The following is a 17916-nucleotide window of genomic DNA, read 5'->3' as shown; positions in this document are numbered from 1 at the left end:
ATGAATATATGTGTATATGCATGTATATGCATGTGTTATATGTATATCCTAAATGTGTATATGTATATATATATGTATATACGTACATACATATATATATATGTGTATATGCATATCTATTTATGTGTATGTGTATATACATATATATATATTTACATAAACACACACACATATATATACATATATACACACGTATAAGAATCATTGGAAGGATGTTTGTTCCCCCATTTACAATTGTTTTAATATTTTATTATGAAGGTCTGGTTATGAAGGCACATCCGGTCTGGTACCCGTGCGAGTGCCCAGATGCACCACAACGTTTGCTCGTAACCGCTGCAAACCCAAAGCAGAAGAGAAAGGCGTGAACGTAACAATGGATTGTTTCAGCATGAGATGAAGGCTGCGTGTCCGGAGAATTCAAGGTAACTTAATGGTCTCTTCGGTTGTTCTGTCAGTGCTGATGAAGAGTGAGCGGTAACTTCAGCTAACTAACTGTGATGTGGGGCTCCCCACCTTACGTTAGTTCACCGGGACGCCGCCGCCAAACGTCCAGTCACGAACTTATGCGAGGATGACTTGAGCAACGTGCAGCAACAACGCTGCCTTGAAGTTGATATGATGGTCTCAGCATTTGTTTCATTCCAATTGGCCTAGCATATGTTGAAGCTAACGGAAAACACATTCCTGACGGGACCTATTTAATTTCTATGAGACACCACTAAATAGTTTCGGATTGCCTCGCAAGGCATTGTGGGATTTCGACCCGGGGGTGACGAGGAAGAGACCAGAAAGGCGAATTATGTCGTTTGCTAAACACGTATTCTTCATTAAACGCGAGAGAGACACTCGCCTGGAAACTCAGTAGCGACTAGTAAAACAATGATTGATTAAAAAGTGACGTATTACTGATATGGGATGATTAGTTAGCTAACTACAACCTTTCACTGCAGTGAGGAGGATGAGACATCGGTTGTACTTTCTGGGATATATTTATTCTGTGTCCTTGGCCTCCAGGTTTACAGGTGCAACACAATGCTGCTGAGCACAACGTTACGTACAATGTTGGGAGAGAAATGGCACCGGGGCACAGCAGGTCGCTTATTTAATGTGGCACACTGCTCAGGAGCTAGCTACCGGTATTCGCGATTGCGCGTGCGTGGACGATGTCCTCTTCCCCCAGTCACAGAGGGTCTTCTCTTAATAACTCCATGTAGTGCTCGCTCAATTATACATATTAGTCTGGACCCAACGAACCTCACTAAAAAGGAAAACATCAACTTCCAGTGCTTGTTACGGGGTGCTGAAACATCACCTTATAATATAATAATAATAATATGGTATTGGAGGAGATGAAAACAGTTCGTCCTCGCATTCTTATGATCAGCTCTTATCTCTGTCCACTGTTTGAGTAAGCTACAAATTGGTCTACACAATAGGAGGTTTTTGCACTATCAACATACCGTTAGGTTAAATTGAGTGTAACATTTTCAGCAAAAGTTTGCCAGTGGGTTCCTCATGCAACCACATCTGCAGGGCAGGAATTACCAACAAGTTGCATTTCCTTTTTGAAGGACAAGATGGCAGTATCTCATTAACAGAGATAGGAAACACATTTGTTTGCGTTTGCAATTCATCATGACATTTCATTTAGCTGACTCTTTTATCCAAAGCCACCGTAGACACAGCTACAGGGAGCAATTCAGGGTTTAGTGTCTTGCTCTAATCTCCCATTTATCATTTATAGTCTCAATTGAAACATTATCAGAAGATTATTTGTATGTTGTTTGTATATGTCTTTAAACACATATATGTATGTGTGTATATGTACATTGAATAGCTGTTTCTTATGAGACATTTAGGGACATAGGACAGTGATTTTTTTTTGGTAATCCCGGGAGAAGCAGGTTGAGGGCACAGCTCATGCCCTTTGTTTTGTTTGCTCGTTGTTTCGTCAGAGTACATTTACAATGAGCCTGTATGAGATCAGGGTTTGGTCTGGCTTTAGGTATTATTATCTAAGTCCTCTGTACCAGGATGTCACAACTGTGTCAATCCTGTGGTCAGTTTACACAGTCGAGGTTCATCTACTTCGGGCTTGTTGCGTTGGTTCCAACATTGACTACTTTTATACGCATTAATATTCCACTGTTAGTCAGAATATGCCAATATTTTGAATTTAATAGTAGGACAGCCTATTCCACTTGAATATTCACAATCCTTAATTCAATATTCTTCCTGCATTTTTTTCAGATAAATTGGGTTGGCCAATCTTATTCTGGCTTCAGGAGCACTTTTTGGACATGTATAAACTGAATTCAGAAGATGTGCCTCACTGTTTATTGCAGTTTGTGATATTAGGAGGACTATGGGCAAAAAAGTATCATCTGCATATAATTGTCATTTTCTCGTGTCAAGTTCAGGAATACAGTATGTCTGCTAATATTCTCTTGACTCTATCTGACTGTCATTATGCCTTTGCTCCAGTATACTATGTTTGACAAATACCCACTTGAGCAATGCACCTCCAGTACCCCGCATTAGCTGAGGGCAGCATCTTATGACTATTTTTTATATTTGATTAACCCTCATGTTACCTTCAAATTTACTAGCATCTTTTACCCTTGCGGTCAATTTGACCCCAGCAATTAAAACCTACAGAAAATTATTAGAATGAATATTGTTTCCCAAGTTTAAGAGTCGGGTACTTTATGTTTGTTTGTTGACTACCTAAATAGCCCTTTAAATAAATAAAAATTGATATTTCTTATATGTTTTACACAGTGGAAAACAGCCTGGGGTCAAATTGACCCTAAAAAACACAGATGGGTACAAGTTGTGTACAGGACATTGAAAACGTATCATGTGAATTTGATGTTTTCCCAGTTGTCCCCAATAAATTAGGAAAAGTCATGAAATATGAAGCAAACAAAATGATGTCAATCATTTTTTTAGAGACGTTAAACATCGAATGGGGGTCAAATTGACCCCAAAGGTAATAGGAGGATTAAGCTGCTTGCTCACTGTTATCTTAATGAAGTATTTATTCTATGAAATGCCAGAGAGTTGTATTGATCTCGTTGGCCAACCTGTACGTCCCTGCTCCTCTGAAAGAAACAGAGCGCTCGTCATAGTGAGCCAGTGAACTCTGGCAGACTTTAGAAGGTTGCAGGGTGTTTATGGCTCTGACCACAGCTGTGCCTGATCAATAGGCCTTGGACTGACCAGTAAGGTGAAGGCACGCAGATGCTGCAGTCTGTTAGTAATAATAGTGACTCGTTCTGGGCTGATCTGTGTTTGCTGGTGTAACCAGGATGTTTAACGAAACTAAAGGAGGCTGCACAGCCATAAAAGTATGGTCCAAAGTCTTTTATCAGCATTGGCATGAGCATCACATATCGTATAGGGATATAAACAAGCAAAATAATTAGGATAAAACAAAACTATAAATACTGCATGTTATTTACTATACCTCAAGACAAACTGTAGTCGTCCGGCTTATGCATTACACATTCACACCAATATGCAGCTCATCGAAACTCAACATGGAAACACCATTTATGAATGATGCCGGCTTTTAATACAAGCACAGAAGATAAGCAAAGAATCACTAATAACCGAGGCACCCAGCTGCTATTGTGACCAATCAGAGATGCAACCTACACAATTATAAAACGAGAGCCTAAAATGGCCATAGTACCTGCCAGATTACTTTGTAACGTGAACACTGTGTAATGTTTGTATCATTTATAATATATATTAGTGCTGTGAAAAATAACGCGTTAACTCAGTTAATTAAATTACAGGTTTAACTTCGTTATTTTTTTTAACGCATTTAACGCATGCGCAGAATGAGCTTCCAATCCGTCTGTTGTTGGTCGTCTCTCCAGCAGCATGTCATTCTGTCTACGTGTCACGTTAACACGACTCCGATCCCCGTCTCGCCGGATGCCGGCGTGTGTGCGCACATCGGGACGAAAAAAAGTCACTTGCACCAATGTTTTAATGCAGGGGTGCTCAATATGTCGATCGCGGTTGCCGCAGAGTTCAGATGCCGGTCTTCGCGCATGAAAAGTCACTAGCACCCCCCTAACTGTTACTCATAAAATGTAGTCAAACAAAAACGGAGCAAATCACCGATACCCATCCCTAACTATGAACCAATTGTACAGATGAAATTAGACTCTTTATTTTTTCTGAATCTGTACAATACTCTCCTTTAGGTCGATGCATAATCCACCAAATATTATGGTTTCCCTCAAAAGGCCGGTTGTAACACTGTATACATGTCACATGTTAATTAAGTTAACTGTGTTCAAAGTTTTTTTTTTAACAGTTGAGAAGGACATAACTCTGGCACTATGATTAAATAATTATGAGCTGCTCAGAGGATGTGTGACAGATGTAGTTTGGGGCACACCTGCTCACATTCCTTTATGTAGCCTTAGGCACATCTCCTCACATACATTTATGTAGTCTGGGGCACACCTGCTCACATACCTTTAGCGTGCACTGGTTGGAATCTCGTGTTTTGTTTCAAAATGCCAACATGACTTGTATTATTTCACCCCCGACACGGTCTCATCACACAGAAGACTTACCGGTTTGTCTCCTTGAAGCGCAAACACATTTTTTGCTTTCCCATCTTCTTTAAATGGCCTTCCCTCTGCATCAATGTCTCTCTTCTTGGACATTTGGGGATTATTGATCGATCTTTTTTCAACTCAATCACTTTAGTTAAACGGCGATGTGGAAAGACTGCTTTCTCGCGGTCGGATGTCGTTCTTTTGCGGGTCACAAAATCCACATTCGTTGTGGCAGATGTAGTCTATGGTCACTACAATATTTGTACGTTCCATGTTCTTTTATTCCTTTTCCTTTCCTGATATTTTGAGTTTTTCACTGTGGCATCGTTTCAGCATTGGCATGGAGATATTAGGGCATGGATAACCTTTTAAGTCATACATTTGGTTTCGTCAGTGAATATGTGATTGTGTTAGAATAGGGAAGAGATGCATGATGCATGATGCTAAATGTTCCTCCTTCCGTCCACTCCTCCAATCACAAGCTCTACTCCAAATAAACCCAACCCAGCCCCTCCCCCAGCTCTATGTCACCAAACCTCTCTCTCGCCTCCTTTCTCCCTTCCTCTGCTGCTTTCTGTCTCGCGCATGCCTTTTTCCTTCATTGTCGATCGTGGCCGGGCTAAAGGAAGGAATAAAAGGATAGATGAATTAGAAAAAACGAGTGTGAGGGATGGAAAAGCGGCCAGGTTCTTTATGGATACACCCACATGTAAGTCATCGCTCTAGCATACGTTCTGTCTCTACCTTCCCATCCTTCCTTCCGGTCTCACAGTCTGTCGTCGCCCCTCTACTATTCTGTGTGCATCGCATCTCTGTCTGCCTCTAGCGCCGTGCCGTCTCTGCTCTGCATGTGTCCCTACCCCCATACCGTAACACCGGCTGCTGATGCTGTCATGTGACGCTCGAGTTGAAGCCTCAGGGCAAATCACATTATTTAGTCAAAGAGGTTACTTCATATTAGCCACATGAGGGTTAAAGAACCATGAGGTATGTGTTCATGTTGCTTTGACTGTCACACAAAGACTCAAATATGTTTTTAAGTTGGCATTCACACACGTTATTTAAACGAGGGGTACTCGTTGATTTTAGACTGCATTGTAACTTAAAAAGAGGCATAAAGTAAAGAACCTTGCCCTTGGACTCGATCCCTCAGCGTTGGATCATGTTGACTTTCGGATGGACAGTGATTGTTTTATTCATCATTCCTTTGGATCAAAGACAGGAAAACTGGTTTGGCCGAGATCAACAAAGTGCTCAACTTTCTTACGAGAAACTGGTTGTGTGGTTTGGCTGCTGGATAGAAAAACGCTTAACCCTCCTGTTACCTTTAGGGTCAATTTGACCCCATTCAATGTTTAACGTCGGTGTTCTTTCGGGTCACTTTGAACCCAGGCTGTTTTTCACAGTGTCAAACATATAAGAAATATCAACTTTTTTATATATTTAAAGGGCTATTTAGGTAGTCAACAAACAAACATAAAGTACCTCACACTTAAACTTGGGAAACAATATTAATTCTAATCATTTTCTGGAGGTTTTAATTGCTGGGGTCAAATTGACCCCGAGGGTAAAATATGTTAGACGAGTGGAGTTTTAAAAGTCGGTATTCACGTCCGTGTTTCGTGAAGTTTGAAAAGTCTGACAGCGTTGAATCACTGCTGTGATGATTGTGCACCACCCTGATCTTACCAACACTCTTATCGGAGTCCTCGTCAAGAGGTACAGTAACGGCTGACATCCGCGCCATGTGTCATCAAGTTCATGTCTCAGAGGAGCACTTCAACTTTCTCCTTATCAATCCCTCCTTAAATGTAGTTGTTAAACAATGTTTTAATGAGGGTGCCTTTTCGCTGTTCCACTCATCCTTTCCGTTCTTCTTCTACGGAACTTGACAAAGAAGGTTGCATACAATGCGTAGAAACCCCCCCTAGTAGTGAGATGACGACACCGTTTATTCTTTTGAGATATTACCTACATTACCATATACAATCAGTTACTTGTGAAAAATAAAGAGAAAACAACAGTGTTCAGCGAATGAATTTATATTCTTACAACAAATACTTCTATCTCACAAACACACCTCTGATGTTCAATGAGCTCCCGCTGACTCGAGAATTAGCATCACAGGCCTGCAAAATGACCGTCAGTGCACTCTACAACCTGAGCAGGGCTCCTGACTGCGACCAAATGGTCGCATTTTGCGCCTAAAATTAGACACAGTGCGAGTACATTTTTCATCAACTGGCGCATGCGCGACCAGTAAATTAGCAGATTTTTTATTTTTTTGTTATTAAATATTTTTGTTGCTGACAAACTTGTTCTAAACTTCAGCCCACTATAGTTAGCGGTAGTGCCTGAATGACTGGTTTGCTAACCGACATTAACTCCAGAAGAAGAAGAAAGGAGACGAAAACAGAAGAAGAAGAAGGCTGGCCTGTGTGTGTGTGTGTGGGGGGGGGGGGGATGACCACGGTTATAGGCTAATGTGTGAAAAGAGGCGGGACTTGGGGGTTCTCCAAAGATTTTACATAGCGGTGTCTCCTGTAAACAATGAATGGACAATGGCGAAGCGGACTATCAGTTCGTACTTTCTTCCTAAACCTAATGATATAGAGAAGACAAATCCCGAGAATGAGTCCGACTCAGATTGTGAGGAAACAGTCGTGGCGAAAAAAGGCAGGAAATTCAGCTTTCGCGATGAGTGGCTGCGCGAGTTCACCTGGCTGAGGTATTTCAGGGAGAGCAACTCAATGAACTGTACATTCTGCTGTCGATTCCCACAACATGCGGGGAACACGAAATGTGCTGATAAGACTGATTACACAATTAAAACACGACACGCTGATCAAACAACGCCAGTCTGAAACATAAAATGTGCCGCGACCTGTGCAATGAAAGTGCAGCTCCACTCCCAGTCCATTGAGAAGACAAGAGGCTGCTAACCAGTGCGCCGAGGAGGCCGAATTCAGGGCTCTCAAGTGTCACGCATTGAGCGTGACACTCACGCATTTCGGTCTTAAGTCACGCACTCCCGCCACACATCGTATTTCTCACGCTGAAAAAAACTCTCGGCTATTTAATGTTTTAATGTGCCGCAGCGCGCAAACATGGGATGGGATGTTTGCTTTGTATCTTGTTTAGCAAACCGAATTGGAACATTCCTGGAACTCTTTGTACAAAACTTGTAGGAGAGGAAGGAGAGGGTGCAACGATATGCACAAATAAGATGAATTAATTGGCATTCTGACGGGAATATGAGGAGTGCTGTCATGTATTGCATTTATCCTCTGTGTGCACAGATTTTACTGAATTTTTTCACATACTGTACCAGGGGTAGTACACAGGGCGTTAACGTCAAAAGGTTTGATTTCAACTTTAATAAAATAGAATATTTCAGGTAAAAAGTTAAGTCGACTCTATCGCACAGGAAACTAAAGGCTGTTATGCAGTCTTATCATGAGACATGTTAGGATTTGACTCAATCAACTCTGATTTGATTGCTGCGATCAATAATTCAAGCAGCAGATGGCAACATCATGGATGTGTGACCAAACTCGCCACATAAGCAGGCGAGCGCACACTGCACTCCAGTTTCCTTGGAGAAAACTTTGATATGTTTCTTTGACATGCCAATTTTTCGCAGGTGTTATCTGAGGTACTCTGAGGCTTCATTTAAGTATATGCTGGGAAACCTGTATTGTAGATGTACATTTAGCCGTGACACAGGTACACCCTGTTTGTTTAGCCAACCGCCGCGAGCCAATGATCACAAAAGAGCTCCCTCTGCTCTTCATGTTTCCATTTGTTATTTTCTATTGTTTCCATTACCGTTCTTGATATGCTAACAGCTGAGTGATACAGAACAGAATCATATATTCCATTACATCTTCGCTACTAATAAGGTTCAGATAACAGGTAGAAATGCAAAACTCCTAATGTCAAGAAAAGGTTAAAGTAATTCTTTTCTTTTCGGGTTCCAATACTGATCTTAAGGATTTATAATGATGGAGTACTATACTGCGGAACAAGCTCGGACAAACCGCTGATCTGTTTTCCTGAAACTGTGCAATGCTCACACCGGACTTAATGTGTTGAGCCTTTTCTCCTCTAATGCTGCTTTCACACCAAAATGGGATCTACTTGCACAACATTTTACGTGCAAGTAGATCCCACCCAAAGCCAATGCACAGACGCGAATGGTTGTTAATGACGCAAATGTTCGCCGGGCCGCGAATGACGTAAATAGAGCCAAGCGAAAAATTTGCACCGTTGTCAACTAAAATAATAATCATGCCAAAGACTCTAGTAGGACTACTCAGCGATTACACTTTAATTGCTTTACCAATGTCCCAGTAAGTCGTTGAGTAGGGTCTGACCCTTCAGTGGAATTTAACCCGCTAATAGATCTCGGAAGGATACTGGAGGGGTAGAATAATGATATGGATGAATACAAACGGGTTGTAAACGTATCCAGGTACAGCAGGGGATTGAAATGCGATTCGCTCTGCCATAATTCCTTGTGGACATAGTCCTGACCCCTTTTGTGAGTGTGTCACAGTCACTTTGGCATGCAAAGCACTGACCTACAGCATGTTCCTCACCTCTGGAAGAAATGTTAGCATGTGGGTTTTTTGTGTGTGCTTTTGTACAATAAAAAAAACAATTGTACTTTTGTTGTGCTTTCACTGCTGCAGAATCTGCATGTTTGGAAGGCCCAGGTGAGTAGAACCTGTGGAGGAGTTTGGCTAAAATCCTGCTTTCCAAACACATTAATGGATCTCACCTTCTTTTTGTCTTTGTTGACTAGGAGTTGTACTTTCTAAGAATGCAAAGGGACAAAGTAAAAATGGAGAAGACCAAGTCGGAAGACGATTATCAGGTATGGCTTTGTGTCTTTGGTGCAATGTGAAACATATTTCGAACATCGATTCATTAGTCATTTGTATTTGAATCATTAAACACAACTCTTGGAGAGAGGGTTGTTTCTACGTATTGAGCATAGTAAATTAAAATCAACCAATGGTCTCTTTTTGTGTGTTTTTGTGTGCTGGGTGGTTACACCTCCGTTTGGTGTAGTGTAAGAGGAAATTGAGGGTGTGTGTGGCAACATGCAACAGAGCGGACTACTCCAAACTGGCCCCCATCATGTTTGGGATCAAAACCAACCCTGATGAGTTTGACCTGGAAGTCGTGGTGCTTGGCTCGCATCTCATTGATGACTATGGGTATGACGGCATCCTTTAAATACACAAAATACATTGTTGCAGGAGTCCCAAAACCGCAAAGTAATGTATAACTTGCAATGCCAACACAACAGTCCATAATTGCCACAGGTGTTTCATTAAAGTACTTCCCCGCTCCGCAGGAACACTTTCCGTATGATCGAGCAGGATGACTTTGACATCAGCTCCAAGCTCCACACCATAGTGAGAGGAGAGGACGAGGCAGCGATGGTGGAGAGCGTCGGGCTGGCACTTGTAAAGCTCCCTGATGTCCTCCAGAGGCTGCGCCCCGACATCCTGGTCATCCATGGCGACCGTTTTGACGCGCTGGCCCTAGCAACTGCTGCAGCGCTGATGAACATTAGAATACTCCACCTGGAGGGAGGAGAGGTGAGGAGGCAGGGCTTGAAAATATGAGAGAAGTTTGACTAATCAATTAATTAATTAATCGAGTCAAACATCTAATGTTATGCAACACTACACACGGGCGTACAGTACGAAGCGGTAATTTAAGAAAAGTAAATTCAAGTTTTTAAAGTAATTGTTCCAGAATAACCAACAACAGCTCTTCTCTCCCGTTTTCCCCAGGTGAGTGGTACGATCGATGACTCAATCCGCCACTCCATTAGTAAACTGGCCCATTACCACGCCTGCTGCACGCGCAGGGCAGAGCAGCACCTCATCGCCATGTGCGAGGACCACTCTCGCATCCTGCTTGCTGGCTGCCCTTCCTACGATAAGCTGCTGTCATCAAATCATAGAGACGACTACATGGATATCATCAAGAGCTGGCTGGGTGAGTGGGGATAAAGTCACTGGGCAGAAATAAGTGTGAGACTTTAGAGTTTGTACGTCATGTGTGGGGTTCAATTCACGTTGCAGGTGACCAGGTGAAGGAGTGTGACTACATTGTGGCTTTGCAGCACCCAGTTACCACTGACATCCAGCACTCCGTTAAGATCTATGGGCTGATGCTGGACGCCCTGGTCTCCTTCAACAAAAAGACCCTCATCCTCTTCCCTAACATTGACGCCGGTTCGTTTCACTTCCTGGTCCCTTTTTTTAGTTCCTCCTTGTTTTTCCTGGCTCCTATCTCACGTGACCAAACCCCATTCCTACGCAAACAGGAAGTAAAGAGATGGTGCGTGTCCTGCGAAAGAAGGGCATCGAGCAGCACCCCAACTTCCGGGCGGTGAAGCACATTCCCTTTGAGCAGTTCATCCAGCTGGTGAGCCACGCCGGCTGCATGATCGGAAACAGCAGCTGTGGCGTACGAGAGGCGGGGGCCTTTGGCACGCCCGTCATTAACCTGGGATCAAGACAAACTGGCAGAGAAACGGGTATGTATGACATCAAATAAGATTATCGTTACTTGCTGACTCTGCTATAACTATAGTCCTGATTTGCGGTCTGAAAGACGAAGCTCAAAAGATGAAGTAAATCCCTAATGAGGCATCTCCCTTGCTGAAGGATGGGGCTGCTCTGCCAGAGCGTATTCTATGTTTGCTTACTGAGCTTTTTTTTTTTAAGCTTTACAAAATGTGTTCATACAGACCGTTTGTCATCTGACACAAGTTATTGTTGTTCTGAATATTAGAGGATTGTGGCAGCTGGAAAACAAACATGCTGCTAAGGTATTATTAGCGATTCCAAACCCAGCATCATTCTGTTAAACGAATCTGTCTCGGGGCTTCGCGGCCGTGTTGATGATGTTTTTTCTCTCCGCCAGGTGAAAATGTTCTCCATGTCAGAGATGCTGACACTCAGAATAAGATCTACCACGCTCTGGAGCTGCAGTTTGGAAAGAGATACCCTTGGTATGAGGGTCTTTGTCCTGGAGATCCATGAATGCTTTTTTTCGTCCTGATTCTAACAGCAATGGTTCTTTTTCTAACTTCGCTCAGTGTTTCACTATGGAAGCTCCAATAAAGGTGCGTTCACACCAAAAGCTAAACTATTTTTCGCGTCGCCCAAAACGCGTGAGTTTACTCGCTCGACCATTTGCTGTGTTCTCACCATGAGCGTCGAGACGCTCCGCGAGGGGCGGGGCTTATCTCTGTGTCTCGTCTCCGTAGAGACCGTTATCATCTCCTTCATCCACCAGAATAACTAACCACTAGTTCTGCTTTATACTTGTTGTGGACGTCCCACACACTAACGCCCTCGTGTTTGGGTTCATGACATCACCCGTAGGCTCACTCAGCTCGGTCACTTTCACCGATGAAGTTACTGTTACGTCTGAAAGACTTCCGCTTCCAGCGCTACGAGAGCGGAACTCAAGAGCCGATTGGCCCGAGTTGCGAGATGACCGCCTCAAAGTTGAAATATTTCAACTCCGGGCGAAAATTGCGCCGCTGAAAACTCGCCGCTGTAAACGCGTCGGCCACATCGCGTCGCCCCAAACGCGCCGCTCGGGAAATTATCGCGTGAATCGCAGCCACACGCGTCTGTACGTTGACTTTACATGGAATTCGGTCGCGCGAAAAAATTGTTTCGCTTTTGGTGTGAACGCAGGCCGAACTCTGCTAGGGCACCGGCCCTTCATGTTGCCACAGTCGACTGCCCCTCGCAAATCTTTCTCGCTTTCTTCCTGTGAAGAAAGGTCTGTTCAGCCCAGCTCTCGAAAAAATGCACGACCGAGAGGAGGCCACTCCCTCCAAGTAAGGGAGGTGACGTCCCGCAGGGTGTTCTCACTCACTATCTGTTTTGTCCACTTTCTCAGGGGTACAGACTCCAATCCTTTATGAAAACACCCAGATTCATCAATGTGTTATTTTCAGTAGCTATGGGGGATTCAGCCCGAGTCCTGGAGGATGAAATAGCATCCCTGCTAAACAAACAGGCGATCAGAGCTCTCCCAAGTGAGGAAGCACAACAACGCTTTTAATCCTGTTTCTTCCTCATACCGAAAAAGTGGAGCTCATCCCTTCGCTCTATTTCCATTACGGAACAGCGGCATCGGGGTATTCTTGTGCATAGATGACTATCTGATATGCTCCCAGTCACAGGAGCAGGCAATCAGAGATGTCGGAGGCAAGAGTAGCGTCCCTCACGCAGTGTCTCTCCCTCTTCCGGCTTAGTCGTTCAGACTATGCCCCTTCGCCTGCTCGGCCTAATGGCGTCTGTGATATCTGGTACATTTGTGGCCCCTGCGGATGAGGGATTTTCTCGTGGAATCTTTTAGTTTTTAGTTTCATGAAAGGTGCTCGCCATAAGCTTCCCATTTCCAAGCCCCTGGTTCTTTGGTTCTTTGGTTTATGAGAGTCAATCGGCAGGTTTCAGAATTGCCGATCAGTTGTTTGTGTCCTGGGCCGCTCCTCACAAAGGCAAGCCATTGTCCTGCAGAGACTGTCCGACTGGATTGTCGAGGCCATAGCTCTAGACCAGGGGTCGGGAACTTATGGCTCTTCCGGTGACGGCATATGGCTCCCAGACAATTTTGAGTAAAAAAAAACAAAACAGTAATTTAAGGTCCTTTTCTTCACGTCTTTGTTCTTCTATTAAACTAAACCGTCTGTTATTGATCGTCTCTAACCAGCAGCATGTCATTCTGTCTCTACGTGTCGCGTTAACACTTCTCGGCTCACCGTCTCGCGCGCTGCAGAGCTCCGATGCCGGTGTGTGCGCGCATCGGGCCGGAGCAAAAGTCACCTGCACCCACCCCCCCCCCCCCCCCCCGTAGCATCATGCAGCACCAGAAGTCGCATTAAAAGCAAGTCATATTTAATTTATTATACGTTAAAAATACTATATGGCTCTCAATGAAATATATTTAGAAATATTTGGCTTTCATGGCTCTCCGTCAAAAAGGTTCCTGACCCCTGCTCTAGATTATAGTTGTAGGGCCCCCCCCCCCCCCCCACACACGTTTTTTTCCGTGAATATTATTAAGGATTACAAAAAACAGTGAATCGTTAAATTAGAGTTTAACATCATCCACATTTCTACGATCTGTATTTTTATTTCCTCTTTCAAAGAACATGATTGATGCGCTTTATTCCTTATAAGAAATGTAACTATATTTACATTCTGAAACGTGGCTTTGTCTTTCCACGATTTTCACGTTTTAAAAAGTAGACATTACCTCGCTCTGATGCACTTCTGTTTCCCATCAGCTCTAAGATTTATGGCGACGGCAACGCTGTTCCTCGTATTCTCAAGTTTTTACGGACCATTGACCTGGATGAGCCACTTCAGAAGACTTTCTGTTTCCCCCCGGTAAAAGACTGCAACTCCCAGGACATCGATCACATCCTGGAGACACAGAGCGCTCTGGCAATAGACCTGGGAGGGACCAACCTCAGGGTGGCGATTATCTGCATGAGGGTATGCTTCCTTTCACCGTTGCTGTTTCTCCATTGTCATGTACATTTTGTTTCTCCTTTTGGCATTATGAAAGTGTTTCCTTTCAAATGTTTATCAATAAAGCCATGATTCAAATTCAAACTTTTAAAAGTCAATGATTTGACTAAGCATGATTCATAGGCACTAAGAATCTGACCTCAGTGTTTCCATCTGCTATAAAACCGGCTTCATGCTCTCCTGCTATTATTCCCTTTTCTTTCCCTATCACCTCTTTGACTCCACCCCCCTTCACTACCTCCTTCTCTGTCCAGGGTAAGATAGTTAAGAAGTATAGTCTGCCCAATCCAAAGAACTGTGAGGACCGGATGCAACTCATAGTGAAGATGTGTGCAGTTGCCATGCAGGAATCTGTCTGCCTCAACTGTAGAATCCTCGGTGTTGGTAAGTGAAATAAACTCACAATAATGAATGAAAATAGTCCGTGATGCTGATGAACTCGTGATCTATTACTCAACTAGCATCTCATTGCTCCTCTAAAATCTCTCATGTACATCTTAGGAATTTCCACTGGGGGGCGTGTGAACCCCCAAGAAGGAGTGGTCCTGCACTCCACAAAGCTGATCCAGGAGTGGTCCTCCGTGGACCTGAGGACGCCCATCTCCGACGCACTGCACCTGCCCGTCTGGGTGGACAACGACGGCAACTGTGCTGCGTTGGCCGAGAAGAAGTTTGGTCACGGAAAGGGGTTGGAGAACTTTGTCACTCTCATCACAGGGACAGGTGAGTCCGGAGGACGGCATCCATATCACTCACTGTTGACTCCGAAAAAAAGTAGAAGTGCAACTGGTTGCAAAGTTTCCAGGCAAAAGAGTATTGCATTGAGATAAGGCAAGTTTCAGACAGTTGCAATGTCAATCAAATCTGCTTTGTTCAACCTGAACAGCAGCGTTCATCACGTTTGCTTTTGAAATTGCTACTTGTGGCCATCAATGGTGTTTGGTGAATGTTAGTCCAACATACACTAGATCTGATCTGCCTATCACGGATTTTTTTTAATTATTCTACAGTTTAGTGCCACATAGTAATTCATAAAGAATTTGCTACTGTCAGAGTATATTTTATTTGTATTTAATCCAAAACCTGTTGTGAGTTTATCAAACTGTGAGCCCTGTCTCACAAAGCAAATTGTGATCATCATTAGTATTTGAAAGAAATTCTTAGTTCATTGGACTGACTTACTTTAATTACTCAAATCAGCACCGACTGATCTGAGGGTGTAAATCTCTTGACTCTTCGTGTAGGTATCGGAGGAGGGATTATCCATCAGAATGAGCTGATTCATGGCAGTAACTTCTGCGCTGCAGAGCTGGGCCACATCATGGTTTCATTAGAAGGCCCAGAGTGTTCGTGCGGCAGCAGAGGATGCATCGAGGCGTACGCTTCCGGCATGGCCCTGCAGAAGGAGGCCAAAAGGCTGCACGACGGTGAGTGTTTGTTTTTGTGTGTATGAAGCTTTATGGAATGTGCCGAGACTAGATTACATCTAAATGATTCAGAAAATAGATCAGAAATGTGTGTCTTCTAAACATGGTTTGTTTAGGTGGGTTGGAAGTATTGGTTAGATTAGTCTTCTTTTTTTTTAAACGAGAAAATATACAATTTTCTTCCAGTTTAGTTAAGGACTTATAATGTATGCCTTTGTTGAAATCTAGCATGATAGAGTTGTGTTTTTTGACAAGTTAATTAAATGTAAATCCTTACATCTGACCTAAATGTTGGTGTGTCTCTCAGAGGACCTGCTGATGGTAGAGGGGATGGATATGAAGCTCACGGAGCCGATCACTGCTGCCCACCTCATCAACGCAGCAAGACTGGGGAACAATAAAGCTGAAGCTGTTCTGAACAAAGGTCAGAGCTCTTATCAAAAGAACATAAAATATTCCCTTGTCATCGACAACGCTTTCCATTGTTGAACAAAATGAGTGTAATTTTCCTCTTGCCCCCCAGTGTTCTTCCAAGTTCATACATGGTTTCACGTATAATCTTCAATTACAATAAGAGAAACGTCTAATTGGTATCTGTCTTCAACTTCCTCTCTCCAGCCTCCACAGCGCTGGGCGTGGGCATCATTAACATCCTCCACATGGTGGACCCCTCGCTGGTGATTCTGTCTGGAATCTTGGCCTCGTACTACCAGGCTCCAGTGCAGCACATCATCTCTGAGAGAGCCCTCATCTCCACCCAGAACATCAAGGTTGTCACATCAGAGTTGGAGGAACCTGCTTTACTCGGAGCGGCTAGCATGGTGTTAGACTACGCAACCAGAAGGCTATATTGAAGGATATCGTCCTTATTTACGAACGACTGCTACCAACAAAAGGACGGGAAAACTGAAAGTAGTACTTGTACTGCCCGGGATACATTTTGAATTCTAGACAGTGATGACACATTTTGCATAACCTCGGTGAAGGTAGGTTTGCTTGTCGTGTCTACAAAAGAATCCAATTCCCAAGCCTGTGAGTGATGCTGTCGCAGTTGGATGTCCAGTTCCAATCTGGTTATGTCCCGCGTTGGGTCCAATGCCAGAAATAAATAGGTCTTCTTTTTTCCCCTTTTTTTTGCAATTAAGCTGTTCAGCTTTTGAGTAAATGACAATGCCATTTTCAAACCAAGATTACCCATACAGGGCAGGACTAACCCACTCTACTTTTGATGTGATGTTGATGGATGGAAAAGTCTGTCATTATAGAAAGCTTGTATCAGATGTGACCAAAATATTGCTTCAACATTCTCCTGCAGCTTCCTCTCAATTCACCTTAATTACTTGCTGTCTTACTTTTCTCATTTTGCATACACATTTTGCATAATCTCGGTGAAGGCAGGTTTGCTTGTCGTGTCATTCTCTATTTGGTCTATTTGTTAGATAATGGTTACTGTCAAGTCATAATGTTACATTTCTCCATTAAATTATTTTTGTTGTGGGGGAAAAAATTATGTTTTTAAAGATAATGTTTCATGTAGTTGGTGATCTTAACGCCTTTTGGGGTAAGAAATATTTATTGAAAAATCAGTTATTACTAAAATGCTAATGTTAAGGTAGCAGCTGGTTTAGCTGCTCCGGTGTAAGGATGACATGAGGGTGAATCGTTTGCCTGTGTCAGGTCTTATTTTTCTTTCATTACCGCAAACCTTATGAAGATTCAAATAGATTTTGAGGTTTTCTTCGTGCCTTTCGAAGATATACTTTTTATCTCAAAGTGATTAAAATGTTTTGTATGTAATTACATAATGTATTGTGCATTACATGCTGATGTTTATTTTGATGTCTACACAGAAAAAGTGCAATTGTTATAAAGCTCATTCAAAACACAAATCTCTTTTATGTTTAGTGATAAAGGCCAAATAAGAGAAATGCAATAAAACAAATAAAAAGTATGATGTAAATGAGTGAGGAAATTAAACAAATTTGATATTGGGGTTGATGTGTTTCTGGCTACTGTTTCCTATTGCAATAACTCTTTTTTTTAAACGGTGATTACACTTTTTGGCAATCTTGAATCATACGAGCCTCCTAGATATTTAAACTGAAACACAAGTACTTTAGCGCGCGAAACAGTCATCCAGTGAAACACTGCTGATTTATGCATTTTATATCCAAAAACATGTAAGACAGGATCTGAATATTCTACTCTAGTCCCTCCAGGCCATTTGAAACTCAGTATTGCACCACTCACTCATGCAATTAATTAATATTTATTATGTAATAATATTTGTGCACAGTCATATTCAGCCAGGTTCCTCACTCA

At 42.9% G+C, this 17916-nt stretch overlaps 1 protein-coding gene across 4 annotated transcripts; it reads left to right on the top strand.

The window, feature by feature from the left end:
- The first annotated feature begins 301 nt into the window (after window positions 1–301).
- On the top strand, window positions 302–17587 carry gne (glucosamine (UDP-N-acetyl)-2-epimerase/N-acetylmannosamine kinase). Of its 4 annotated transcripts, none has more exons than XM_056409545.1 (15): window positions 302–422; window positions 9278–9301; window positions 9391–9462; window positions 9660–9808; window positions 9949–10195; window positions 10394–10601; window positions 10688–10840; window positions 10933–11145; window positions 11535–11622; window positions 13921–14131; window positions 14422–14551; window positions 14669–14890; window positions 15412–15594; window positions 15902–16018; window positions 16213–17587. In XM_056409545.1, the coding sequence occupies exons 3-15, from the start codon at window positions 9409–9411 to the stop codon at window positions 16446–16448; spliced, it is 2211 nt and encodes a 736-aa protein (XP_056265520.1). In that variant the 5' UTR covers window positions 302–422; window positions 9278–9301; window positions 9391–9408; the 3' UTR covers window positions 16449–17587. The 4 variants fall into 4 exon arrangements, with proteins under 4 accessions (XP_056265520.1, XP_056265521.1, XP_056265518.1 ...); XM_056409543.1 differs by lacking the exon at window positions 302–422 and adding an exon at window positions 5032–5292; XM_056409546.1 differs by lacking the exon at window positions 9278–9301.
- Window positions 17588–17916: the final 329 nt, after the last annotated feature.

Source organism: Pseudoliparis swirei, chromosome 24 (assembly GCF_029220125.1).
Source record: "Pseudoliparis swirei isolate HS2019 ecotype Mariana Trench chromosome 24, NWPU_hadal_v1, whole genome shotgun sequence".
Lineage (NCBI taxonomy): Eukaryota > Metazoa > Chordata > Actinopteri > Perciformes > Liparidae > Pseudoliparis > Pseudoliparis swirei.
Note: the sequence above shows the minus strand (reverse complement) of the source record. Positions and strands in the feature narration are given on the sequence as shown.